At 49.4% G+C, this 19687-nt stretch overlaps 1 protein-coding gene across 2 annotated transcripts; it reads left to right on the top strand.

Annotated features, from left to right (window-relative positions):
- Positions 1 to 1937: 1937 nt before the first annotated feature.
- KATNB1 (katanin regulatory subunit B1) lies at positions 1938 to 19566 on the top strand. Of its 2 annotated transcripts, none has more exons than XM_075433729.1 (20): positions 1938 to 2060; positions 2143 to 2302; positions 4915 to 5042; positions 7136 to 7253; positions 8964 to 9064; positions 9594 to 9635; positions 10323 to 10406; positions 11397 to 11512; positions 12026 to 12097; positions 12352 to 12502; positions 12936 to 13123; positions 13248 to 13381; positions 14206 to 14256; positions 14431 to 14507; positions 15135 to 15257; positions 16202 to 16351; positions 16666 to 16742; positions 17156 to 17230; positions 17959 to 18075; positions 18661 to 19566. In XM_075433729.1, exons 2-20 carry the CDS (start codon positions 2263 to 2265, stop codon positions 18791 to 18793), a joined length of 1977 nt encoding a protein of 658 aa, XP_075289844.1. In that variant the 5' UTR covers positions 1938 to 2060; positions 2143 to 2262; the 3' UTR covers positions 18794 to 19566. The 2 variants fall into 2 exon arrangements, with proteins under 2 accessions (XP_075289844.1, XP_075289845.1); XM_075433730.1 differs by having other exon boundaries at positions 15138 to 15257.
- The last annotated feature ends 121 nt before the right edge of the window (positions 19567 to 19687 follow it).

The following is a 19687-nucleotide window of genomic DNA, read 5'->3' on the forward strand; positions in this document are numbered from 1 at the left end:
GCAGAGATTTCGAACTTTGAGTTCATAACAAATATAAAAAAATCTTTGACCTCATTTAGAGCTCTCCATTAGTCTTTGCTGGGTTTTGTAGTTAATACTCAAATTGACAAGCTTTGGATTTTAACATCTTTGGTTTTCTCTTTGAACGGTGAGTGGAGACATTCACAAATATTGGCAGACAGGGTAAAAAGTCAAGAGAAGTACAAAAAGCATTCCAAATCAAAGAAGTTTTAGGTAATCAAGTATTTTGGTTAATACTATACTACATTAGGCACCGTGGATGCCTACAGTTCCCAACAGCTACAGTCTTGAGTGAACAACCTCTGATGATCATCTTCAACGAAGACTGTACTGATTGCAGCTGGGGGAAGGCAGAAACATATTTTGCTGCAATACAGCAGAATAAGGGACATTACACTTGAAATATAGCATGAACCAGAGCAGATCCTGGAAGCACCACTTCCTGTGTTACAGTAGCTGTCCATTTTAAGTGTAGTAAGTACACTAAAGGGCTTTTACAGAGCCATCCCTGCCCCCTCAACTGCCTCTATTTTTGCAGCAGTCATTTTCTCTTGTGTTTTCTGTTACATTTTAAAAGGCGAACATAATGTTAAAACCAAAAGCCACCATTAGCTCATTAGGCCTAATCTGAATACCTTAGGTCATTAAAATCTACCAAATCACCCTTACAGGGAGCCCGTTAACTTAGGTATCACTTGAAGGATGCAATCCATTTTGGGCTCAGAAATGAAGAGCAGAGAATTTGGCATCTCCTGCTGGAGCTGACTGCAGTGTCCCACACCCACCACAGCAAGACCCTGGGTCTGCGCAGGCCTCCCGGCTCCCAGCTTTAGGTCTCTGAGATGTCTCACAACAGCACATCGTGTTCTGAGCCCTTGGACCACAGCAGCAGCATATTTCACGCCAACGCCCGTTTCTGGCAGCTCTGCATCCCTCTGCCAATGCCTGGCTCACGCCGAGACCTAGCACAGGCAGGCCAGGGAAGGAGAAAGCTCAGCAACAGCTTGCCCTGAGACAGAAAGGCATGCAGGTAAGAACACACTACTGCAAAGAAACATCAGGAATTTCAGGAACTAGCCAAAATGATTTCCAAATCACAAGGCCCACAAACTGCTGATGGACTAAGGGACCTCGGGGACTGGGGAGAAAAGAAACCCTAAGGTCTCTAAACAAATAAAAAAAGGAGTAAGCAAGACTGTGGTTCTGAACTCGGTTCAAGACCAGAAAAGGCAGCAGAACAAATTAATTTAAAAATCCTTTGAGAGGCACTCGGGACACAGCAGCTGCCAACAACCAGCTAATAATATTATCAAGGGCTAGCAAGAAACTAATGCGATTGCCTCTTCTGACGGAGTAATTGGCTGCAGAGACAGGGAGAGAAGCGCCGCAGCAGCACGACTTCATCTCAGCCGGGCCGAGAGCGCCCAGCCAGCCCCCGCCAGGAGGAAAAGCGGCCCGGGCCGGGCTCGCAGCGAGAGGCAGATGAGGGGGCCCCGGGAGCCCCGCTCCCTCCAGGGCTGCCTCGGCCGCCGGCGGGCCCTGAGGTAGGAGGCCGGGGAAGGACCCCGCGGGAGCTCCAAACTCATGGCCCCCTGCGACCCCCGCGCCGCAAAATGGCGGCCCCACAGTTCCAGAGCGCCGCCCTCCTTATTGGCCGTGCTTGAAAGGCTCCGCCAAGAAGCTGCGTTGCGAATGGCCGGCCGCTCTGCAGTCGCTAAGGCAACCGCCCGTACCTCAGCTTCTATTGGCCGAGCGGAGCGCGGAAACCGGGCAGCCTCCCGGCTGGCATCAGCCGAACGGCTCTGATTGGCCGGCGGCTCTGATTGGCGGAGGCGGGGCGTGGCCGAGGTTTGTTGTGAGGGGCCGGTTGTCAGGCGGCGGCGGGGCTGCCGGGCAGGGAGGGGGGGCCGGGGTGGGGGGGCCGGTCTGCTGCCACCGAAGCCGCCGCTGGTAGAGCCGGGGCGGCGGGGCAGCCCCCGCCGAGCACCGTCCCCTTCCCCGGCGCTTCCCGGACGCCGCTCCCGCGATGGCCCTCAGCGGTGAGGCTCGGCCCTTCCCGCTCCCTGGTCCTGCGTGGCGGGGGCTCCGCCGTAACCCGGGCCGGTGTTTCTTTGCCTCCAGGGCGGGGACGCGGGTGAGGAGCAGGCCCCGGGGGAGCTCGGCGGGATGGCCCGGCGGCCGTAGGACGGGAGGAAGGAGAAGGCGCTGCCGCCCTGCCCGGCGGAGAGGCCGCGCCGAGAGATGGCCGTGGCCGTCACCACGAAGACGGCGTGGAAGCTGCGTGAGTGCCGCGGGGCCGCTCTGCCGGGGGAGGGCGGAGGGCGGGGGAGCTGCCCCCGCTTGGAGGGGGGGGTGAGATGGCAGAGGCGGCTTGTGACACGAACTGGCTAAGCCCTGCCGCGGGTGTGGGCGCCCCGGCCCTCTCTCAAAGTTGCCGACTGTCGTTTTTAACTCCTAGAAATCCCTTCTGAAAACCTGGTGGCGTGCTGGCGTGGCGTGGGGCCTTGCCGTTGCTGTTTCAAAGGGTCACGGCCTGTGTTCTTTCTGATCGGTTGCTGTAGTGCTGCCCTAAACGTCTCGCTAACCGCACACGGCTCTAACGTGGTGCAGGGACAGCCCCGGGGGTGATGGAAACCCCCCTCGGAGCCCAGGCTGCAGTGGGGGGTTCCCTGGGTCCCAGGCCAGCCCCGTCGGGGTTGTCCATCGCTGCTGCTGGCTTGTTACACTCTGCTGCAGGAGGGTGAGGGGGTCTTCGAAGGGCCTGGGCGTCCTGTTCCATTGAAATTGCTTTGCAAGAGACAGTGAGAATCTGCTGCTTTGACATCCGTGGTTTTTTCTCAGGAGCAGTGCACAGTTGCTGGTTGTCATTTTCTGGCTGCTTCGCTGGTCACTGAAGGGTGATTTCGCAGGGGCTGTCGAGGACTGCATAGAAGCACTGGGAAGTGATCAGTTGTTCAGAAGAGCAGGTTTTGGACCGGTGACTCGGGGTCTAGAAATCGACTAGCAGAAACACGGTGTGCTTGACTGGTAACAAGTTAAGGGAGCCAAGATCTTTGTCTTAGTGACTTCGTATCTTTTTGAGAGGAAACCAGTTTGCTGTGTTATCCACCCATCCCTGAAACTCCAGCTGGAAGCTGGAAGTTGATCAATCTGCTTTCTCAAGTGGGCAGAAGTTCTTGATCTTCATTTTTGCTAGGCTTTGCCCTATGTTAGAATACTCTTTAGAGCAAGAAGCGTTCTGAATGTCAGAAATGTTTCGGTGATGCTGATTAGGAGCTTAGTGTGACTGAGCTGGTGGGTGATGTCTGGTGACGAATACTCCATAAAAAAACAAGTCTGTGGGTGTGAGGAAATTGGCACTTCACTGGGGAAAGGGATGATGCTATCTGGCCAAGGCTGGCGTGAGGCTACAACCTGGCTTTTATGAACAGAGAGAGTTGAATGCTTCAGCAATGCCTTTTAAACTCACAGTACATCATTAAGAACGAAATCAAGAGGAGGGAAAAAGTGGAGCTGCTGACGCACTGATTTCAGCAGCAATGCTCAGCATCTGTCCTTTCAATTCTAACTAGTGAGTTGGTCTATTAAGACTAATTGTACTGTTGTATACATACATTACTTTAGCATTGTCATATGGAGGATTGGTCTTTCAACACAATACAAGCACATTTTCAGATTTGCCCTTCTCATGTAATTTATGGCCCAGTTACCTTTGTAATTTGAAAGGTGTTTCTCCAACCAAAGTGAAAGTTGCCCATTTTTACTTTCGAAAAAGCACTCTGAGAGCTTGAGATCAAAGTACGTGTAATTGTTATTGCAGCCATCTCATATACTTTTGGATTAGTGTTGCATGTACAGTAATCAGATTGCTCCTCACACCAAAACAATCCAAACAGAAACTGAACCGATTGCTACCTAGCCTTTTTACAAACAAGTTTCTTAACTATTAGGCATGCAAATCCCATGAACTTTCAAAGAAGAGAACTGTAAGAGGAAGGAATTGGTAAATACATCTGCCAAAAGCCCCTGCCAAAAACTTGAGTAGATTTAAAAATCCACTGTGAAAATCAGCTGTCTAAGCAAAGATGCTCGTTTGGCTTCTCTTCTGCCCCAGACTTGTTTCTTTCTGATGAGTCTGTCACTGTGAGGCCCTCTTGGTGTCAGAGCTTCCAGCCCCCAGTTTTTCAACTGTCTTTTAGTATCAATCGTATTTGTTTTTTTGTGCATGTTTGGATATATACTTATCCTTCCTTTGTCACAATTCCACACTTTGCATTGCGAAGTCTCACCTGTGTTACATAGTGGGAACGTAGCAAAGCCTCTGCCAAAGCTCAGAGAAGGAAGCTCCACCTATCCCTGCTGCTGAGTCTGACTTTTTCTGTGGAAGGTAACAAACTGTGCCGCGGCTAATCTGCCAGTCCCTCTTGGGTTGGACAGTCTGCTGCCGCTTTCTGGAGCGGGATTCCAGGGCCTTGCGCTGGATGACTCTGGCCGCTCTGTATTACTGCAGCTTCTGAGACAGCTCCGCTTCCTGAGACTCACTCGGTTATTGAAGGTAAAGAAGCTTCTGTGAGCAGGTTACCGCAGCTGAGCAAATCTTTAAAAGCTACAAAGCTGCTGCTAGTGAGAGAGGATGCTTTTTGTAAGCCACGTGAGCACTGGAGTTGTGAAGCTTGGTCAGCAAATGTCTTAAGTACAGCAGGCAGAGCCGAGAAGGGCTGTTTCAAGCAAGATAATAGTGCGACTTCTTATCTGAACTGTGGGCTGCTGCAGCTTGTCCAGTGGAAACTGGAAGGTTTTTCTGGAGGAAGAATATTTTTCTAGTGCTTTGGGAGGGATGAAATGAAAATCGTGATACTAGTCTGTAATAACTATTTGCTTTGTTTTGTGCAGAAGAGATCACGGCTCACAGCAGCAATGTGTCCTCACTAGTCCTGGGAAGTTCAGGCCGGCTGCTGGCAACAGGAGGAGATGACTGTCGGGTCAACATATGGTCAGTTAACAAGCCCAACTGCATCATGGTAAGAACAGGCCTGTTTTCAGCTTCTGGGGGATGGGAATATTAATTCTGAGGTATGGAGGGTGGGGAATGAGCAGAAAAATTGTTGGGTTGTAGCCTGTGGCACTTGTGAATAGACAATGCTGGGTGACTGGATTCTAGCTAAATATAGGGACAGAGTTTGGTAACTGGTGAGCCCGCTGCTCCGGAGAGAATCTGGGATGGCTGGCTGCTTCAGCTGGGCCAGTGCTTGCTCATATAACAAGTATTGTGCCTTCTGTTACCAGGCTACAGGTAATTAAATGCGGAGTTTTGTATGAGATCAGCTAGTTTGATAGAGCAAGCTACAGGGGCCAGTTTTATACCAGGGAGTTTTCCCTCACAGCAGGAAAAGTCCCCAGCAGGATGCGTTCCTGCCTGTCCCACAGTCACTAACTGTGAGCACAGAGTTTGTCAGTAGTTTGCTGATTTGCCTGTAGGCTGGGCGCAGCATGTTAGCAGGAGTAGGGTTACCCCAGTAGTGATCACTAAAGCACACCATAAATACATTTAACAGATGTCTGTCCTGCATCGCTTTTACTTTGAGTGGGTGTTGTGGAAAACCGTCTTCAGCAAGTGTCGCTAGTCACTTGTTTAATTAACAACACAATGATGTTGTGTTATGGAAGGCATTTCTGTAGCCAGTGTGAACCTTGTGAGGAAGAAATCAGGAAAGCAGGGTCAAAAAGACTGAGGAGAATGCATCTGCTTTATTTTTCTGTGCATTTCCTGAGGTCAAGTGTGAAGAGATTGAAATGGGTGCGAAAGGAGTTGGTGACCTTTGGCAGTGCTGTGCTTCTTGCATAGCATAGTCAAGCTGTGTCTTCCCAGGTCCTCGGTGGTGGCATGACAGTAGTTTGAAACCGAAGTCTTGCCTTCCACGAGAGGGAGGGTTAAAGGACTAAATGTCTCCGTATTCTTTGTGTGGGAGCAGAGAGCTGTACCTCCCCTGCGCTGCCTGGGAGCCACGGGCATTAGCAGATGATGTTTCTGAGGGGAAGGGACTGACTGGAGCTGCTGAGGGCTTGTGCCGTTCTTGTATATCAAAAGAATCTTGATTTTTGGGGTTGTGCTGTACATTTTGTGCTGTGAAGTTCATCTTTAGTGCTTACAGAAGTTTGTGTTGGGGAGGAGGGAGAACTTTTCAAGTAGCATTGTAGCTTTGCTTGAAACGTGAGCTCTGTTTCTCACTAAGCAGTGACAGTCGCAGCTATAGAGTACGTAGAGGATGTCAGTTGCGCATGGAGTGCTAAGAAAGCCCCATCAGAACCAGCAGCTTTCAGCTGGCGTTCCCAGCCTCTCTACGTGTGTGGGAGGCATGGAGCTGGCTTAGCTATTTAAAAAGACCTGTTTGAGGATGGAATAAAGCATAGAATATTGCTTAATTGACAAGGAAAAAGTCCGCAAGAGTGGTATGCGTGTTGATTGGTTTTCTAGAACTAGTTTTAAGTATTCTTGTGTTTTAACTGAATACTGGCCTTTTCAAAACACTTACCGGATTTGTAAGCTTTTAGAAGCGCAAGGATGAAAGGAACTGCATCCATGTGAATTACTACCTTATGCCTCAAGTTAATACTTCAGCAACAGCACCACGTTATCACTGTGACACGCATTGCTGGCAGCAATATATGGCTCCTTGATTAAGTGAAGGTTACGAAGTAGCCCTGGTTTTGCTCTTGCTTTGATTTTGTAACCGGTTCATGACACTTAACGCGACCCATTTAGAGTAAACATGGTGCCATTGCGCTTGCACAGCATAATTTTTATAACGCAAGCATGTGTCAGCCTTGTCTGGGCACCCGCACCTAATGTTTAACTGCCCATGTCTCTGTAGGCACATACTTTAAAAGTTAGTCAGTGTGCCCCAGAAAGTGGGATAAGGTGGAAGATACGTGCACGGTGCTGTATGCAGGGATGGTCTTTAGGATGCTCTACCATACTGGTAGCTGGTGAGGAAAAAGGACCAGTGACACAAACAGGTGGTTCCAACTTGTGGCTAAGTACTGCAGTTACCCATGCAGAGTGGACAGGGCTGTGTCAGTAGCTGAGGGTTGTGACTCGTGGTTTTCTTTGCAGAGCCTGACAGGCCATACAACGCCCGTTGAGAGCCTACAGATCAACACGAATGAGGAACTCATTGTTGCAGGGTCCCAGTCAGGATCCATTCGAGTTTGGGACCTGGAAGCTGCCAAAAGTACGTTTCCGTGAGTTGTCACTGCTGCTAATGCACACTTTTTGGAATATCCTTATGCTTAATATCTGTGCTGACCCAGAAGGTTCCTAACTTAAGAAGGAACAGGAGCCTGGCATTGCTTTTGCCTTAATTTCCAGACCTCTTGGAGGGCTTTTGTGCGCTTCCTGCTCAGGCTGCAGAGCTGTGTATGCGTGCTCGAGCAGAAATTTTTACGTTTCTAGCGTTTGACCTGGGTGTGTTGAAATTTATATTCCAGATCAGTTTCCATGCATGTATAGAGTAACTAGGCATATAGAATTTGTATTCAGAGTCTCAACTTGAAATTGTCAACCTCAATAAAAGGATCCAATATCAGATTGGAAGTTTTAAGTGTATTAGGTTCTGCATAAGTCCAGGAATCCCTTGCTTGCTGACCGCTTGTTCTCGTTCTTAGTTTCTAACTTCTTTTTCTTCCTCAAGTGATTTTTCTCCTCTTCTGCTCTTGTGTGGCCATATAAATAGACAAAGACCTAATTTTTAAGAAGTCGTAAAAGCTATGAACTCGTCAAGCTCTGAGCCTTTAAAGGCCAACTGCTGAGTCATGCTTTATTTATTGTGTGTTCTTCAAATCCTAGAACAAGTGTGCAAAGGTATCGTGAATCACTTCAATGCATTCCAGGAGGAATGCAGTAAAATGACCGAATATTTCTTGTAAGTTGCTACTTGTTTGTAGAAAGAATGTGTAATGAAAACAGACTTACACTGGCTGAGCTAAGAAGGCAAACAGCAGGTGGCATAAGTAATAAAAACCACTTTTGTCATTCAGACAGCTAGAATTGGTTCGGTGACAAAATAGTTTGGCTCTACCAGTGGAGAGTAACTGATCTGGCTGACTTTATTAGGAGACCTATGAGCCAGTGTCTGTGCAAGTGACCACTCCAGGTCTGTTCCAGATGATGAAGAGATACTGCCCTTGTCATTATCTGGGCAGTTTTTTTTCCTCGAGAATGACTTCTGCATTCATCTCTGCTTTTAGAGATATGGTGTACCCGTTCTACTGGTCCTTTCTGGTTTCCAGAATTACAAGGGGCATTACTTGATTGGTGACTTGCTGAAACACTGTGATCATTTCTTTGTCTCATGCTTCCTAAGCATACCTTCCCAGTCTGTGGGATGCTTCTTGCAAGGGGCCGTTGAAAGAGTCCAGGGCAAATATTGGAATGTAAGAGGCAGAAGTCAGGCTTGTGCCTGGACAGGGGTGCAGAGTCCCAGGAAAGGGTCCGCCTAATAGCTGCAAGGTGAATGATGCAGGCAATCAAGTGTCCCTTTCACTTCCTGGCTAAAACTGTCATGCACCCCTACGTATGCCCTCTTTGTAACAAGTGGAAAGATCTAGCAGCTGCCTCGAAATGTGGCTTTTTAGTTTTATTTTCAGATGTTTGGAGTTTTGTTCATAGTTCCCACACATAAGGACAGGAATTTCAGCAGGATGATTGAAAATGGGCCCTCTGTTGCTGTTTCATTGCATTGCAAGGTTAAAGTCGGAAACATTTCCATAAAATAACATACACAGGTGAATAAATGATATGTAGCATGTCTAAGGTACGTTGCATTACCATGTGCTTAATGGTGAGGATAGTATGGGTAAACTTTTGCATGCTGTTTGGGTGAAGTGAACTGCTAAATATTTGCTCCCTACTCCTTCTCTCCGCCCCGCTTCTCCTTTTCCAGTTCTTCGTACCTTACTCGGACACAAAGCGAATATCTGCAGCCTTGATTTCCATCCTTTTGGAAGCTTTGTGGCATCTGGCTCTTTGGACACAAACATTAAGGTAAAACCCAGCTTCCCCTAGAGATTGCCCTCTTTCCTTGGCCATATCTTTGTTCTGAAGAGTGCTAGAATGTGTTCTGTGCCGAGCTGTTGGTAGCTGCTGCGCATCATCATTTCCATGTGTGTGGGCAGGTGTATTAGCGAGTGCTTTTGAAATGCGTGCGTGTATTTTCAGTGGTAGCTCACGAGTGTGACTCCTCTGTTGTGGAATGCGGCTCCGAGTTAGGTGCTGGCCGAGACCTGGTGTCAGCAAGCGCAGATGGCCTGGTTGCTGTGGATTGCATCTGCTTCACCAGGCTGGTATTTGACTGTAGGGGCTGCAGTGAGAAATACCTTATGGAAGTGATTCTCACCTGGGATTTAGGTCAGGACATACCCCTGAAACAAACAGGGGTTTAACAGCCCCTTCGGTGTTTTCATTCTGTGGTGTTTATCAGCTCGGTGACAGGAAGAGCTCTTGTTCTGGCAGGACTCTTGGGCTCCTCACACTCTGCTCTAAGCGTATCTTGTCTTTGCTTTTCTTCCTGTAGCTCTGGGATGTACGAAGAAAAGGCTGTGTCTTCAGGTACAAGGTAAAATGCTTCCTTAGTATTCAGGCAAAGAGGGGAGAAAGATTTCTGTCAAGGACTTGTGAGCAAACCTAAAAGTGATTATGTACAATTACCTTCCTAGTTTTCCAGTATAGAAATAAGATCTGCACAATTTGTGAAGTGGTCTGGTAAACCTCTGCAGGCTGCTGTGAACTGTGTGGGAATATGAAATGGATATCATAGGAGTTAGTGTTCTGTAGTCTGGCTGGGGGTATGGAGAGCGTCCATGAGTGTTAATACTGTCGCTGACATTACCATGCAAATCCCCACTGTGCCGAGACGGTTCTGTTCTTGAGGTCTTTACTACCCGAAGAACTTGCTGTACATTAATTTCATTCAGAAACCAACTTAATGGCACAGCACTTCTATCTGATCACCCACAGATCTGTGTAATTTAAAATTGATTCTTATTAATTAAGCCAGATTTGTATTTACCATGTTTAAACTGATGCCAGAAATGTCTAGATGAGAGCGATTACACCCATTTAGTGTGGATGGGTGTAGCTTGAATGTAGTGTTTAGTGTTCTGCGAGCTGTGGACTTTGTGAAACAGTTACTTGATTTTGTATTATTGTATAGGATTGAAAGACAAAAGCCAGAATTCACTCTAAAGGAACAACAAAAAAAACCCCCACCAATCCCTCAAACTATTTGTTTTTCTCATTTCAGGGTCACACAGAAGCAGTTCGATGTCTCCGCTTTAGTCCTGATGGGAAATGGTTAGCCTCTGCTGCTGATGATCACACTGTGAAGGTGATTTATTGTGACACCCTCCTGATGTGCTCGTGGCACATGGGAACACCAGGATCGTCTTTTTACCAGGCATTACCAGCACTCACTTGTAAACACCTTTAGTTCATTAGGCAGTTGGCTGAGCCCTGTGGCTTTGCAGGGACCAGTCTGTTGATGAGGATCATGTCCAGTGGCCCACAACATCCAGAGAAGAGCCGCACGTGATGAAATGCAGTTATCTGACAGACACATTGGTACTATGCACATGAGGGTTCAAGTTGTGATGGTGGTAGAGTTGTGATACCTTAACATTGGCCTCGGTCGTCTCGGTAGATGTTATGGAATGAGTGGTCTGCAGCACATTGCTTCACCATACCGGTCTCTGGCTCTGCTTAGTTAATTCAGTAAGCGTGTGTTACCGTACACGTTGTGTGTGATGATCAGGCTGAAAATTGCTGTCAGGGCTGAGCAGAGTGAGAGAAGTAGTTCAGAAAAGTATCAGCTGGAGCAGTGACTTCGCTTGTTTCAGGTGTGATATGGAGGGATGTGGGCAAAGGACTGCGTTTTGCTTTCAGCTTCTCTTGAAATACGCTGATCAGTCATTTCACTGTGGGTTTTTCAGTGGAGACTAGAGCACAGGAAGAATGAAATTGCTAACGGATTTGGAGCTTTTGGATTTTTGTTTGTTCGCTTTTGAGATATCTGCGGGGACAGGTGGAAATGCTGTATTTTATCCCAGTCTCTAAATATAAACCAGAAGCTTCTCGGGGACAAATTAAATGGAGAATTTAAGAGAATGCCAAAAAAAGAAGAAGAAAAAAATAAAAACTGCAGCCTTAAATGACGAGGACGGTACTCTTTCCCTGATCATTGCTTTCTGTGACAAACTTGAGCCTGTTCTTGGAGGGGGAGAAGCATTAGACGGTTGTCAGTACAAGGAAAGCCAAAGTGTGTTGGAATTGTCTAGCATTAAATCTTTTCAAGAGTCTCTCTGTTCTTTCCTTCTTCCAGCTATGGGATCTGGCTGCTGGGAAGATAATGTTTGAGTTTACAGGTCATACCGGCCCAGTAAACATTGTTGAATTCCATCCCAATGAATACCTTTTGGCTTCTGGCAGCTCTGACAGGTACATGAGGGGAGGGAGAGAGAAGGGAATTGTGTATGTTGGTTCCCTTTCCCAAGGCCCTCCTTAGGAAAGTAGAAAATAGGAATGTCGCACAACTCGGACCTGCCACTGCAAGAGCCTGACATCTAGTCAGCAGCATGTCACATCTGTGACGTGCAGAACATGGAGATCTTGCCTTCTCATCCAAAATTGATGGCACCTTCTGCCACAGTAGAAAGCAATGCGGTAGCCTCAAGCATCTCGCTAACCCAACTGACATGCTACCCCAACAGCAAGCAGTCCTGTGCAGCTGGCAGGGAGGGTGTCCTCTTAGCTCTGGGTCACCACTAGATACCTGTCCATATCTAGAGCCTCTAAGTGTCTGTGGCTGGATTCGTGGACCTTAGCTAGACCATTCATCGTACGTGCACAACAGTGAAGGTCATTCTAGCTATTAGTATGTTATTTCAATACTGGATGCTACAGCAGATTTCTAGAGGGACGAACAGTGTTTTTTTTCTGCTGTGTGTACAGGACAGTTCGATTCTGGGACTTGGAGAAGTTTCAAGTTGTGAGCTGTATTGAAGAGGAGGCTACTCCTGTCAGGTATATTAAATTCCTACCACAGTGTACTAGACAGGGACTGAAGTCAGGGTTAGGGGAGGCTTTTCTGAAAGTGAGACTTTACTGGGGACAAGTTTGTGCTGCTGGAGATGTTGCACAGGTGAGCATCGGGTCTGTAGCTTGTTAGACATGGGGCTGGAGGTGTTCAGTGAAGTCAGGGATAGAGCCCGGGGGTCCCTGGGAGACTGAGCACTGTGGGAAAGCTGTGCGTGATTCTCCACCTGCCTTCCTCCCAGGTGTGTGCTCTTCAGCCCGGACGGCTGCTGCTTGTACAGTGGCTTCCAGGACATGCTGCGTGTGTACGGCTGGGAGCCAGAGCGCTGTTTTGATGTGGTCTTGGTGAACTGGGGAAAAGTAGCCGACTTATCTATCCGCAACAACCAGCTGGTAAGCCACTGCTGCTGAGGAGTTGGGGAGGCAGCTGCGAAGCACAAGATGAAATCCTCCTGCCTCTTTGCAGACCTACTGACCTTTAAGCTTATGTCAGACTGTAAGGGGCCAGGGCGTGCAATGTGCCCAGTGCTTAGACAAAGCTTGTGTGCTTTTGTGTGCAGCAGCCTTGTGCTCCACTTTGTCTCCCTTTGGCTTCTGGAGGAAGGAACTGGGGGCTTGGTTTGACCAGTATTTAGAAACCATGTTTGGCAAAAGTTTTATCATAGCCTTTCGTAAAACACCGGGAGCTTAGAATTGGAAAAGCCAAAGAGCTGAACTGAAAATTCTCAAGCACGGTTGCTCAGGGTCACTCCATCGTGCCTGTCCTCAGAAAGGCTTGCGCGCACCCTCCTCCCTGGTGAATGACCTTGATCTTTTGCCTCTGCAGATAGGAGTTTCCTTTGCGCAAAGCAAAGTGTCTTCCTTCGTTGTGGATCTCAGCAGAGTCACAAAGTCGGGTTCCGTTCCTCACGGGCTGATCAGGGATGACGAACCTCTTGTGCCCCCTACCCCCACAGGGTCCTCCCTTCGCCGCATCTATGACAGGCCCTCAACTAGCTGCAGCAAGCCGCAAAGGTAAGGGAATCTGCTGGCTTGGTGGATTTCAAGGTTTTAAGGAAATGTACAAGGAGCTGAGTGCTCTCGCTCTCTCTGACAGAGTCCGTATGGCTTGCCCTGACAGCATCTCTTTTTTCTGCAGCAGAGTGAAGCACAACTCGGAGAGCGAGAGGCGCAGTCCCAGCAGTGAAGATGACCGGGATGAGAAGGAATCAAAGGCTGAAATTCAGAACCCAGAGGATTACAAAGAGATCTTCCAGCCCAGGAATGCTATCTGTCAGTACCAGGGTTTATTGTGCTTTTCAGTGGTGTTTGGAATAGAGCTGTGGGTGCTAAACTGGTTCAGTAGAAGTGAGCTTTGGCTTACGATAACAGAGGCTTCGCCTGTGACTGGGAGAGTTTAGAAAACTTTTATTTAATGTTCTGTACTTGGACACTCAACCGCAGATCATGTTGGTGAACTGCTGGAAGGTGGCACCTTCACTAGGATGCAGTAGTGTCTGGTCAAAGCCTGGTTCAGAATCCAGAGCTCCATTGCAAGCATGTGGCCTGCCTGTCCTTCTTGGGAAGGACTGCTGTGTTACGGTATCTTTATTAGCTTAGAATTTTGATACGTATAAAATCAGCAGCCTCCATTAAAGAAGGAAAGGCAATGTGTTTTGTTAAAGCGGAGATCGTTGTTTAGGAGGCATAGAGCAATGCCTGTGTCTTCCTTTTAAGTAAACAAGAAAAATGTGATACTCTTTCTAAGCAGTTAATAGTCACTATTTTGATTTACTTGTGTAAATTAGTTCAGCAGGAGGTGATTTTTTTATAATATAATTTGTTGTGGCAGTGCATTTTCTTGTGCCTCGTATCTCTACAGCAGCAATGCACGACATGGGTCAGTTTTGTCCCTCCTATCCATGAAGGCTGAAAGCCTTTGGGTAAACTCAACAGCAGCATCAAGGTCCGAAGGAGATGACTCTGCTTGCCATATCACTGATTTTTCCCTAATCTGTGGAGTTGCTGGAGATCTCCCAGCTCCAAGGTTGGGTTGTCGCTAATCTGTAGCCTTGGATGCTCCTCTGTTTGTTAATTTTTTTTCTCTCTTGCTGTAGGTCGAACCCCTCCTCGAAACAGTGAGCCCTTTCCTGCCCCTCCTGAGGATGGTGAGTATGAAAATGACCCCTTGTTGGGAACGGGGTTAATGGCCCTCAGAAGAAGGAGGGATGCATGTCTGCAGAAATGACTACTTGTGGTCTAGCTATACAGAAACTTTGCTATCAACTTCTCTTGAAAGGAGCAATCAGTTTCTGCTTTCCCACTTCTTTCCATCCTGATAGACCCCGTAACTGCAAAGGAAACGGTGAAGCCCAGCCAAGCTGCGGATGTCCAGACCCCGTTGCCAAAGCAGGAACTTGTACGTATCGTATGATCTGTTAATAGCTGTTCATGTGCCCACTCTGAAAAATGTGTACTGCAGACTTTACCATTTCTAATCAAGCCTATTCCTTTACTGAAGAGCAGTAAAAGTGCAGCTCAGATGTTTGTTTTGCCCAAGCAGCAGAATCGAAGGCCAAGCCTCCAGCAGGCGATGGCTCTTTTGCTTTTGTTCGCATCTCGCACTCGCAGTGGTGCTTCTCCTTGCGTCTCCGAATTGGGACGCTGTGAAGAGAACCAAGTGCTGGATTTCTGCAGGTGCTCGAACTGAGGCTTTTCTGTAGCCAAAAGCACAAGCAGCCGATGGGCAGAATACATTATTCCGGCTTCTTCAGCATTCTCTCTTCGCCTTCAGGCTGGCGGCGGCCCATTGCCCTGATTTTAGATGCTGGTAACAGTGACAGCATTTGACACTTCTATTGGGGGATCTCCATGTTCTTTGTAAACCTTAATTACATCTTGGTGTGTACCTGAGAGATACTTTTATTGAGTCTTAAATCATGCTAGCAAATTGGACCCTTCTGTGAGAGGAAAATGGATCAGGAAAAAAGGACATCAGGCTGGGGCCAGATTGTTGCTGCTAGAGCTTTTGTCCCAATTTCTCCAGCAGCCTGATCCGGTTCAGAGGCCACCGATTGCCTCCTCAACTGCCTTGACCAGAACAGAGCCGTCGGTGATTCCTGCAGCCAGGAATGAGCCCATTGGCCTGAAGGCCTCTGACTTTCTACCAGTAAGTATCTCTGGACAACAGTTTCCAGCCGGTGTTTGCATAGGGTGGCATCAGGAGGGGGGTGGTTCCCTGAGGTGCAGAAGAGTGTCTGAGGTGCTTTCTGCAGCCTGCAGTCCTCAGTACTGAATGAGAACACGCTAGCTCCTGCTCCCCCTCTGCTCACCTGGCGCTTCCCCTGCCAGCTCACCCTGCTGCCTCCCACCCGCTTCATCTCGCTGTTCCTGTGGGACTGGCACCTCAGGGCTGCTGGGTCCAGGCCCCATCGCGACTGACAGCAGGCTGTGCGAACACAGCAGCGTTGATCCATCCTCGCAAAGAATGCCTTATCAAAGCACAGAGGGCGAGGGATGAGGCAAAGAGAAATTGGTGTCTGCCATTGCACATACATAATTATTTCAAGAGTCTTTCCCTCTTGCATCTCGGAGGCTTCCTGGCCTCTCCTGGGAGGGCATTCCCTGTCCCAGAAGGGAGAAGGAGTGATCCCAGACTGTAAGTGTGAGCAGAGGAAGAGCGGTTCCAGCATGGTGTGGGCAACAAGCAAACAGAGTTGTAATAAATTGTGCAAGATTTATGCTTTGTAATAAAAATTGTTGATTTCAGATGAACACTTCACATAAAAAAACAGCGTTTTCGTGAAGAGATTTCTTGATTAAGACATACTGGGTTTGAAAGCTTACTTTTAATTTTTTCAGTTTTGAGAGTTTTTCCAAAGCTTCAAACATGTTTGTGATTGATGCAGTAGAAAAGGCAAAAGAGAAGCAGCCGAAATTGGGACAAATTGAGCATTTCCATTTCAAAATGTTTATGAAACAATCTGCAAGGAAGCCAGTATTTACTGGCGCTCTGTGCGCCAAAATGAGCTCTCACCTCAGCCAGAAAAAGCTCCTGCCCTTCTGTGCTGTCCTGCTCTGCTACTGCTCCTCCACTGGTGTCTGTGCTTTCAGGCTGTGAAAAACCAAAGCCAGGCGGAGCTTGTGGATGAGGAAGCCATGTCCCAGATCAGGAAGGGCCACGAGACCATGTGCGTGGTGCTCACCAGCCGCCACAAGAACCTGGACACCGTGCGGGCAGTGTGGAGCACTGGGGACATCAAGGCAAGGACGCGGAGGTGCCGGAGGCTCGGGGTGGGGGGAGCAGCTCTCTTGGCTGCCTCTAGTACCCCAAACGTAGGGTCTCGCAGCTTTCCTCCCCAGGGTGCACCGCAGAGTGCTGCTGTGTCCCACCTGCGGTTGAGCGGTCACTAAGAAACATGGAGAAACTTTCTCATGCAAGAGTTATCTTCTCTTCCCTGGCCAGCTCCATGTTTCCTCTGCCTTGCTTTTTGAAAAGCAGCACTTGGTGCTGATTGCATTAGTCTAACCAGTCTGAGCTTTGCAATAGACAACTTCTTCTTCCCCTTCTCTTTCAGAACTCTGTGGACTCTGCAGTGGCCATCAATGATCTCTCTGTTGTTGTGGACCTCCTGAACATTGTCAACCAAAAAGCGTGAGTGCTGTGTGGGGGCAGCCCCTGGGGTGCCCGAGGGCCATCGGGCTGAGCCTTGGGAGCGTGGCGTTCTGCCTGCCTCCTGTCCAGTGGGCTGCCGCAGCCCGAAACGCGTGGGCTTGTGGTCAGCTCTTCGGGTCTGTAGTGCCAGTAACTGCTGGAGTCGTGGGGGTCCTTTTCTGTAGGCAGGTGATGGCTTGCAGTCGGAGTCTTAGGGCTTCACAAGGCGATTCTGCCGAGTGGAGGAAATCCGTCAGAACCTGCCACTTTCTATCACAGGGGGGAGTCAGTGAGCTTGCTCGGTAAACTTGGGTGCTGCTGCCGGGACTTTTTTGCCAGAAAGCCTTATTTGTGTCGACTCAGCCCCGTAAAGCCTCAGTCTCCAATCTCAGAAGGCGTCCTCTTCTTTTCAGGTCTCTCTGGAAGCTGGATTTGTGTACTGTAGTCCTACCACAGATAGAGAAACTACTCCAAAGTAAATATGAAAGGTGAGGCCCGGAGAACACTGTGTGCTTGGGGGAGAAGGTGTGGATATTCGTGGGAGAGCTCCCCTGGGTATTTTGTAGCTGAAAGAAAATCCTGAAAAATCACAGCAGATACAGTGTGATGCCGATACAGCGCCTGGAAAAGAGCAGTGGAGTTGCCAAGTGTGTGGGGGGAAAGACGTGGAAAGTATGCATGGGCGGGAAGAGCAGGACATGGAGATTCGGCGTTGGTGCGTTGGGCTGAAGGCAGCTCGGGCAGCCAGGAGGGGTCAAGTCAAGGGTGAACAACCTGGTGGGAGTGAAGCTGTCGACCTGGGACGAGGGGAATGAGGTCTCACAACAGCCTTGGGGTCGCTTGGAAGATTTCTTTGAACCCTGTTGTTCGGTGGCAAAAAAATGCAGCCTCTCTCGTAAGATGGAGTTTCTGCCCTTCCTCCTGGGTGAGAGGCTCCTGCCAAGTCCCCTGGGCAGGACACCTCTGCCCTTGGGGCAGGAAGGTCCCGCTGAGCAGGGTGTGTGCTCAGACCTTTCGAAAGGGCTCGCTTCGACAGTCTTGTCTCGAACCAGTACTGTGTTAGTTCCTGGCTGTTGCTCTCCTCACCAGGTTACGGGCAGTGGTGGGGTGCTGGTCTGGGTGGATTGCCCCCAGTGACTGGAGGTGAGTGAGGGCCGTGTGCTGTGAGGACGGAAGTGAAATTCAAGCGGGACCCGATTCTCTGTTTGGCTTTCAGTTATGTGCAGACTGGCTGCACCTCCCTGAAACTCATTCTCCAGAGGTTCCTGCCACTGATCACAGACATCCTCGCTGCACCACCTTCTGTAGGAGTGGACATCAGCAGAGAGGAAAGGTAAGGCACTTACTCACCTCCGCTTGCTCCCTTTTTGAACCAGCCTTTCTCGCGGGTGAGCTTTGCTCCTCGCCATCGAACTTTGATACTAGACCAGGCTTGCCTTTCGTTTTGTCTGCAAATACCAAACCCTCCTGCTCCGAGAAAAAGACCAGGGACTGCTTTTCTCTCTGTCACTGTGTGCTGAATCATAGCTAAATGAAGTGTGAGTCTGTCAGGAGTGAAACCACCCTGTGGCTTCACGCTCTACCTCATGAGACACAGCAGTTGTCAGCCAGGCCCTGGATTTCCAGTTTGTTCACAGGATAGCTCTGCCCTGAGAACTGACCCTCCAAAACTAGCACCTCCTTCCTCCCTGGACTGTGCTGCCAGAGGGGGAGAGAGGAGCGAAAGAGCTGGTGTGGATGCCATTCCCCTGTGTCATCAGGACGTGGGCTGAATCCGTGGTGTTTCTGCAGAGCCGTGCTCGCCTTTCAGCCTCTCCCAGGCTCTCCCGCTTGAGCTGTGCCTTTGGCACTGCGGGAACAAGCGCAGCTCTTTCAGCAGCTGAGGATTCACGCTGTGCCTGCTGTCTGGTTTTTGCAGGCTCCATAAATGCAAGCTGTGCTACAAGCAGCTGAAAAACATCAGCAACATTGTCAAGAACAAGTCTGGGCTCAGCGGCCGCCACGGTAGTGCCTTTCGGGAACTGTATCTCCTGATGGCTGTCCTGGAGTGACAGCCGCCACCTCCTCACGGGCACACAGGTGGCCAAGCTTCCCTCTGCTCCTGGCCTGGCTGGATTTCGCCTCTCTCCCCGTGTCCGTCTTCCACCGGCAGCACGACAGGGAAGCGGAGTCTCGCTGGGCGGTCGCCTGCCCGGCCCTGGCGCCTTGCGGGCTGGACGGGGGACGCGAGCGGAGGGATGCGGTGGAGAGGACCTGGCTGACGGAGGGGCCCCGCAAGGCCGCGGCAGGGAAGCAGCTTCATCTCGGCTCTTCCTTTTGGCATCAAGCTCCTGGCTGCTCTGTCTCTGCATGCTGGCCTTTCCCTGGTGGGATGCACTCCTCCAGCTTCATCGGACGTGAGCCCGGCGCCCAAGGACCTGCGTTAAGAGGAGGCTGGTGCTTGGCCGCTCGGAAATCCCTGCTGGTGCCCTGGGCTGTGGACGATCGACGTCTTCAGACTGTTGCTGGGAGCTGAGGTCCACCGGGATCTGTTCAAATCTGTGACTCGGACAGGACTTGTGTGTGTTTGCCTGCCGGGGTAAGGATTCGGGAGGGTGGAGGAAGAGGGGGGCATGGACTAATGTCTTTCTACAGCTGCTGGATCCGTGTTAGAGGGGGTTTTTTCCCAATAAATGTCTGTCAGAACCTTTCTGTCCCTCTCTTCTTTCCTGTGGGGAAAGAGGTTCCTGTTGGTGCTTCCCCTGCTCCTCCCAGCGTGTCTCCCATCTGAAACACTGCAGCCTGTTCTCTGGGAAACTGTAACTTATAAGGAATTTTATTAAAAGATTTGTAACTTTTTTTAAGAAAGTTGTGTTAAATGCCTGAATCTTTTGAAGTACTGTTCACCTTGGCACACCTCCTGGCTGGGAGCGCCCAGGGAAAGCGGGGCTGTGTTCCCTGCGCGT

Source organism: Opisthocomus hoazin, chromosome 12 (assembly GCF_030867145.1).
Source record: "Opisthocomus hoazin isolate bOpiHoa1 chromosome 12, bOpiHoa1.hap1, whole genome shotgun sequence".
NCBI lineage: Eukaryota > Metazoa > Chordata > Aves > Opisthocomiformes > Opisthocomidae > Opisthocomus > Opisthocomus hoazin.

Excerpts from the sequence above, each read along its gene's own strand:
- KATNB1 (XM_075433729.1), top strand. The coding sequence starts at position 2,263 with ATGGCCGTGGCCGTCACCACGAAGACGGCGTGGAAGCTGC. Across the intron at positions 14,508-15,134 it reads CGTTGCCAAAGCAGGAACTT|CAGCCTGATCCGGTTCAGAG; the intron begins GTACGTATCGTA and ends CAATTTCTCCAG. Across the intron at positions 15,258-16,201 it reads AGGCCTCTGACTTTCTACCA|GCTGTGAAAAACCAAAGCCA; the intron begins GTAAGTATCTCT and ends CTGTGCTTTCAG.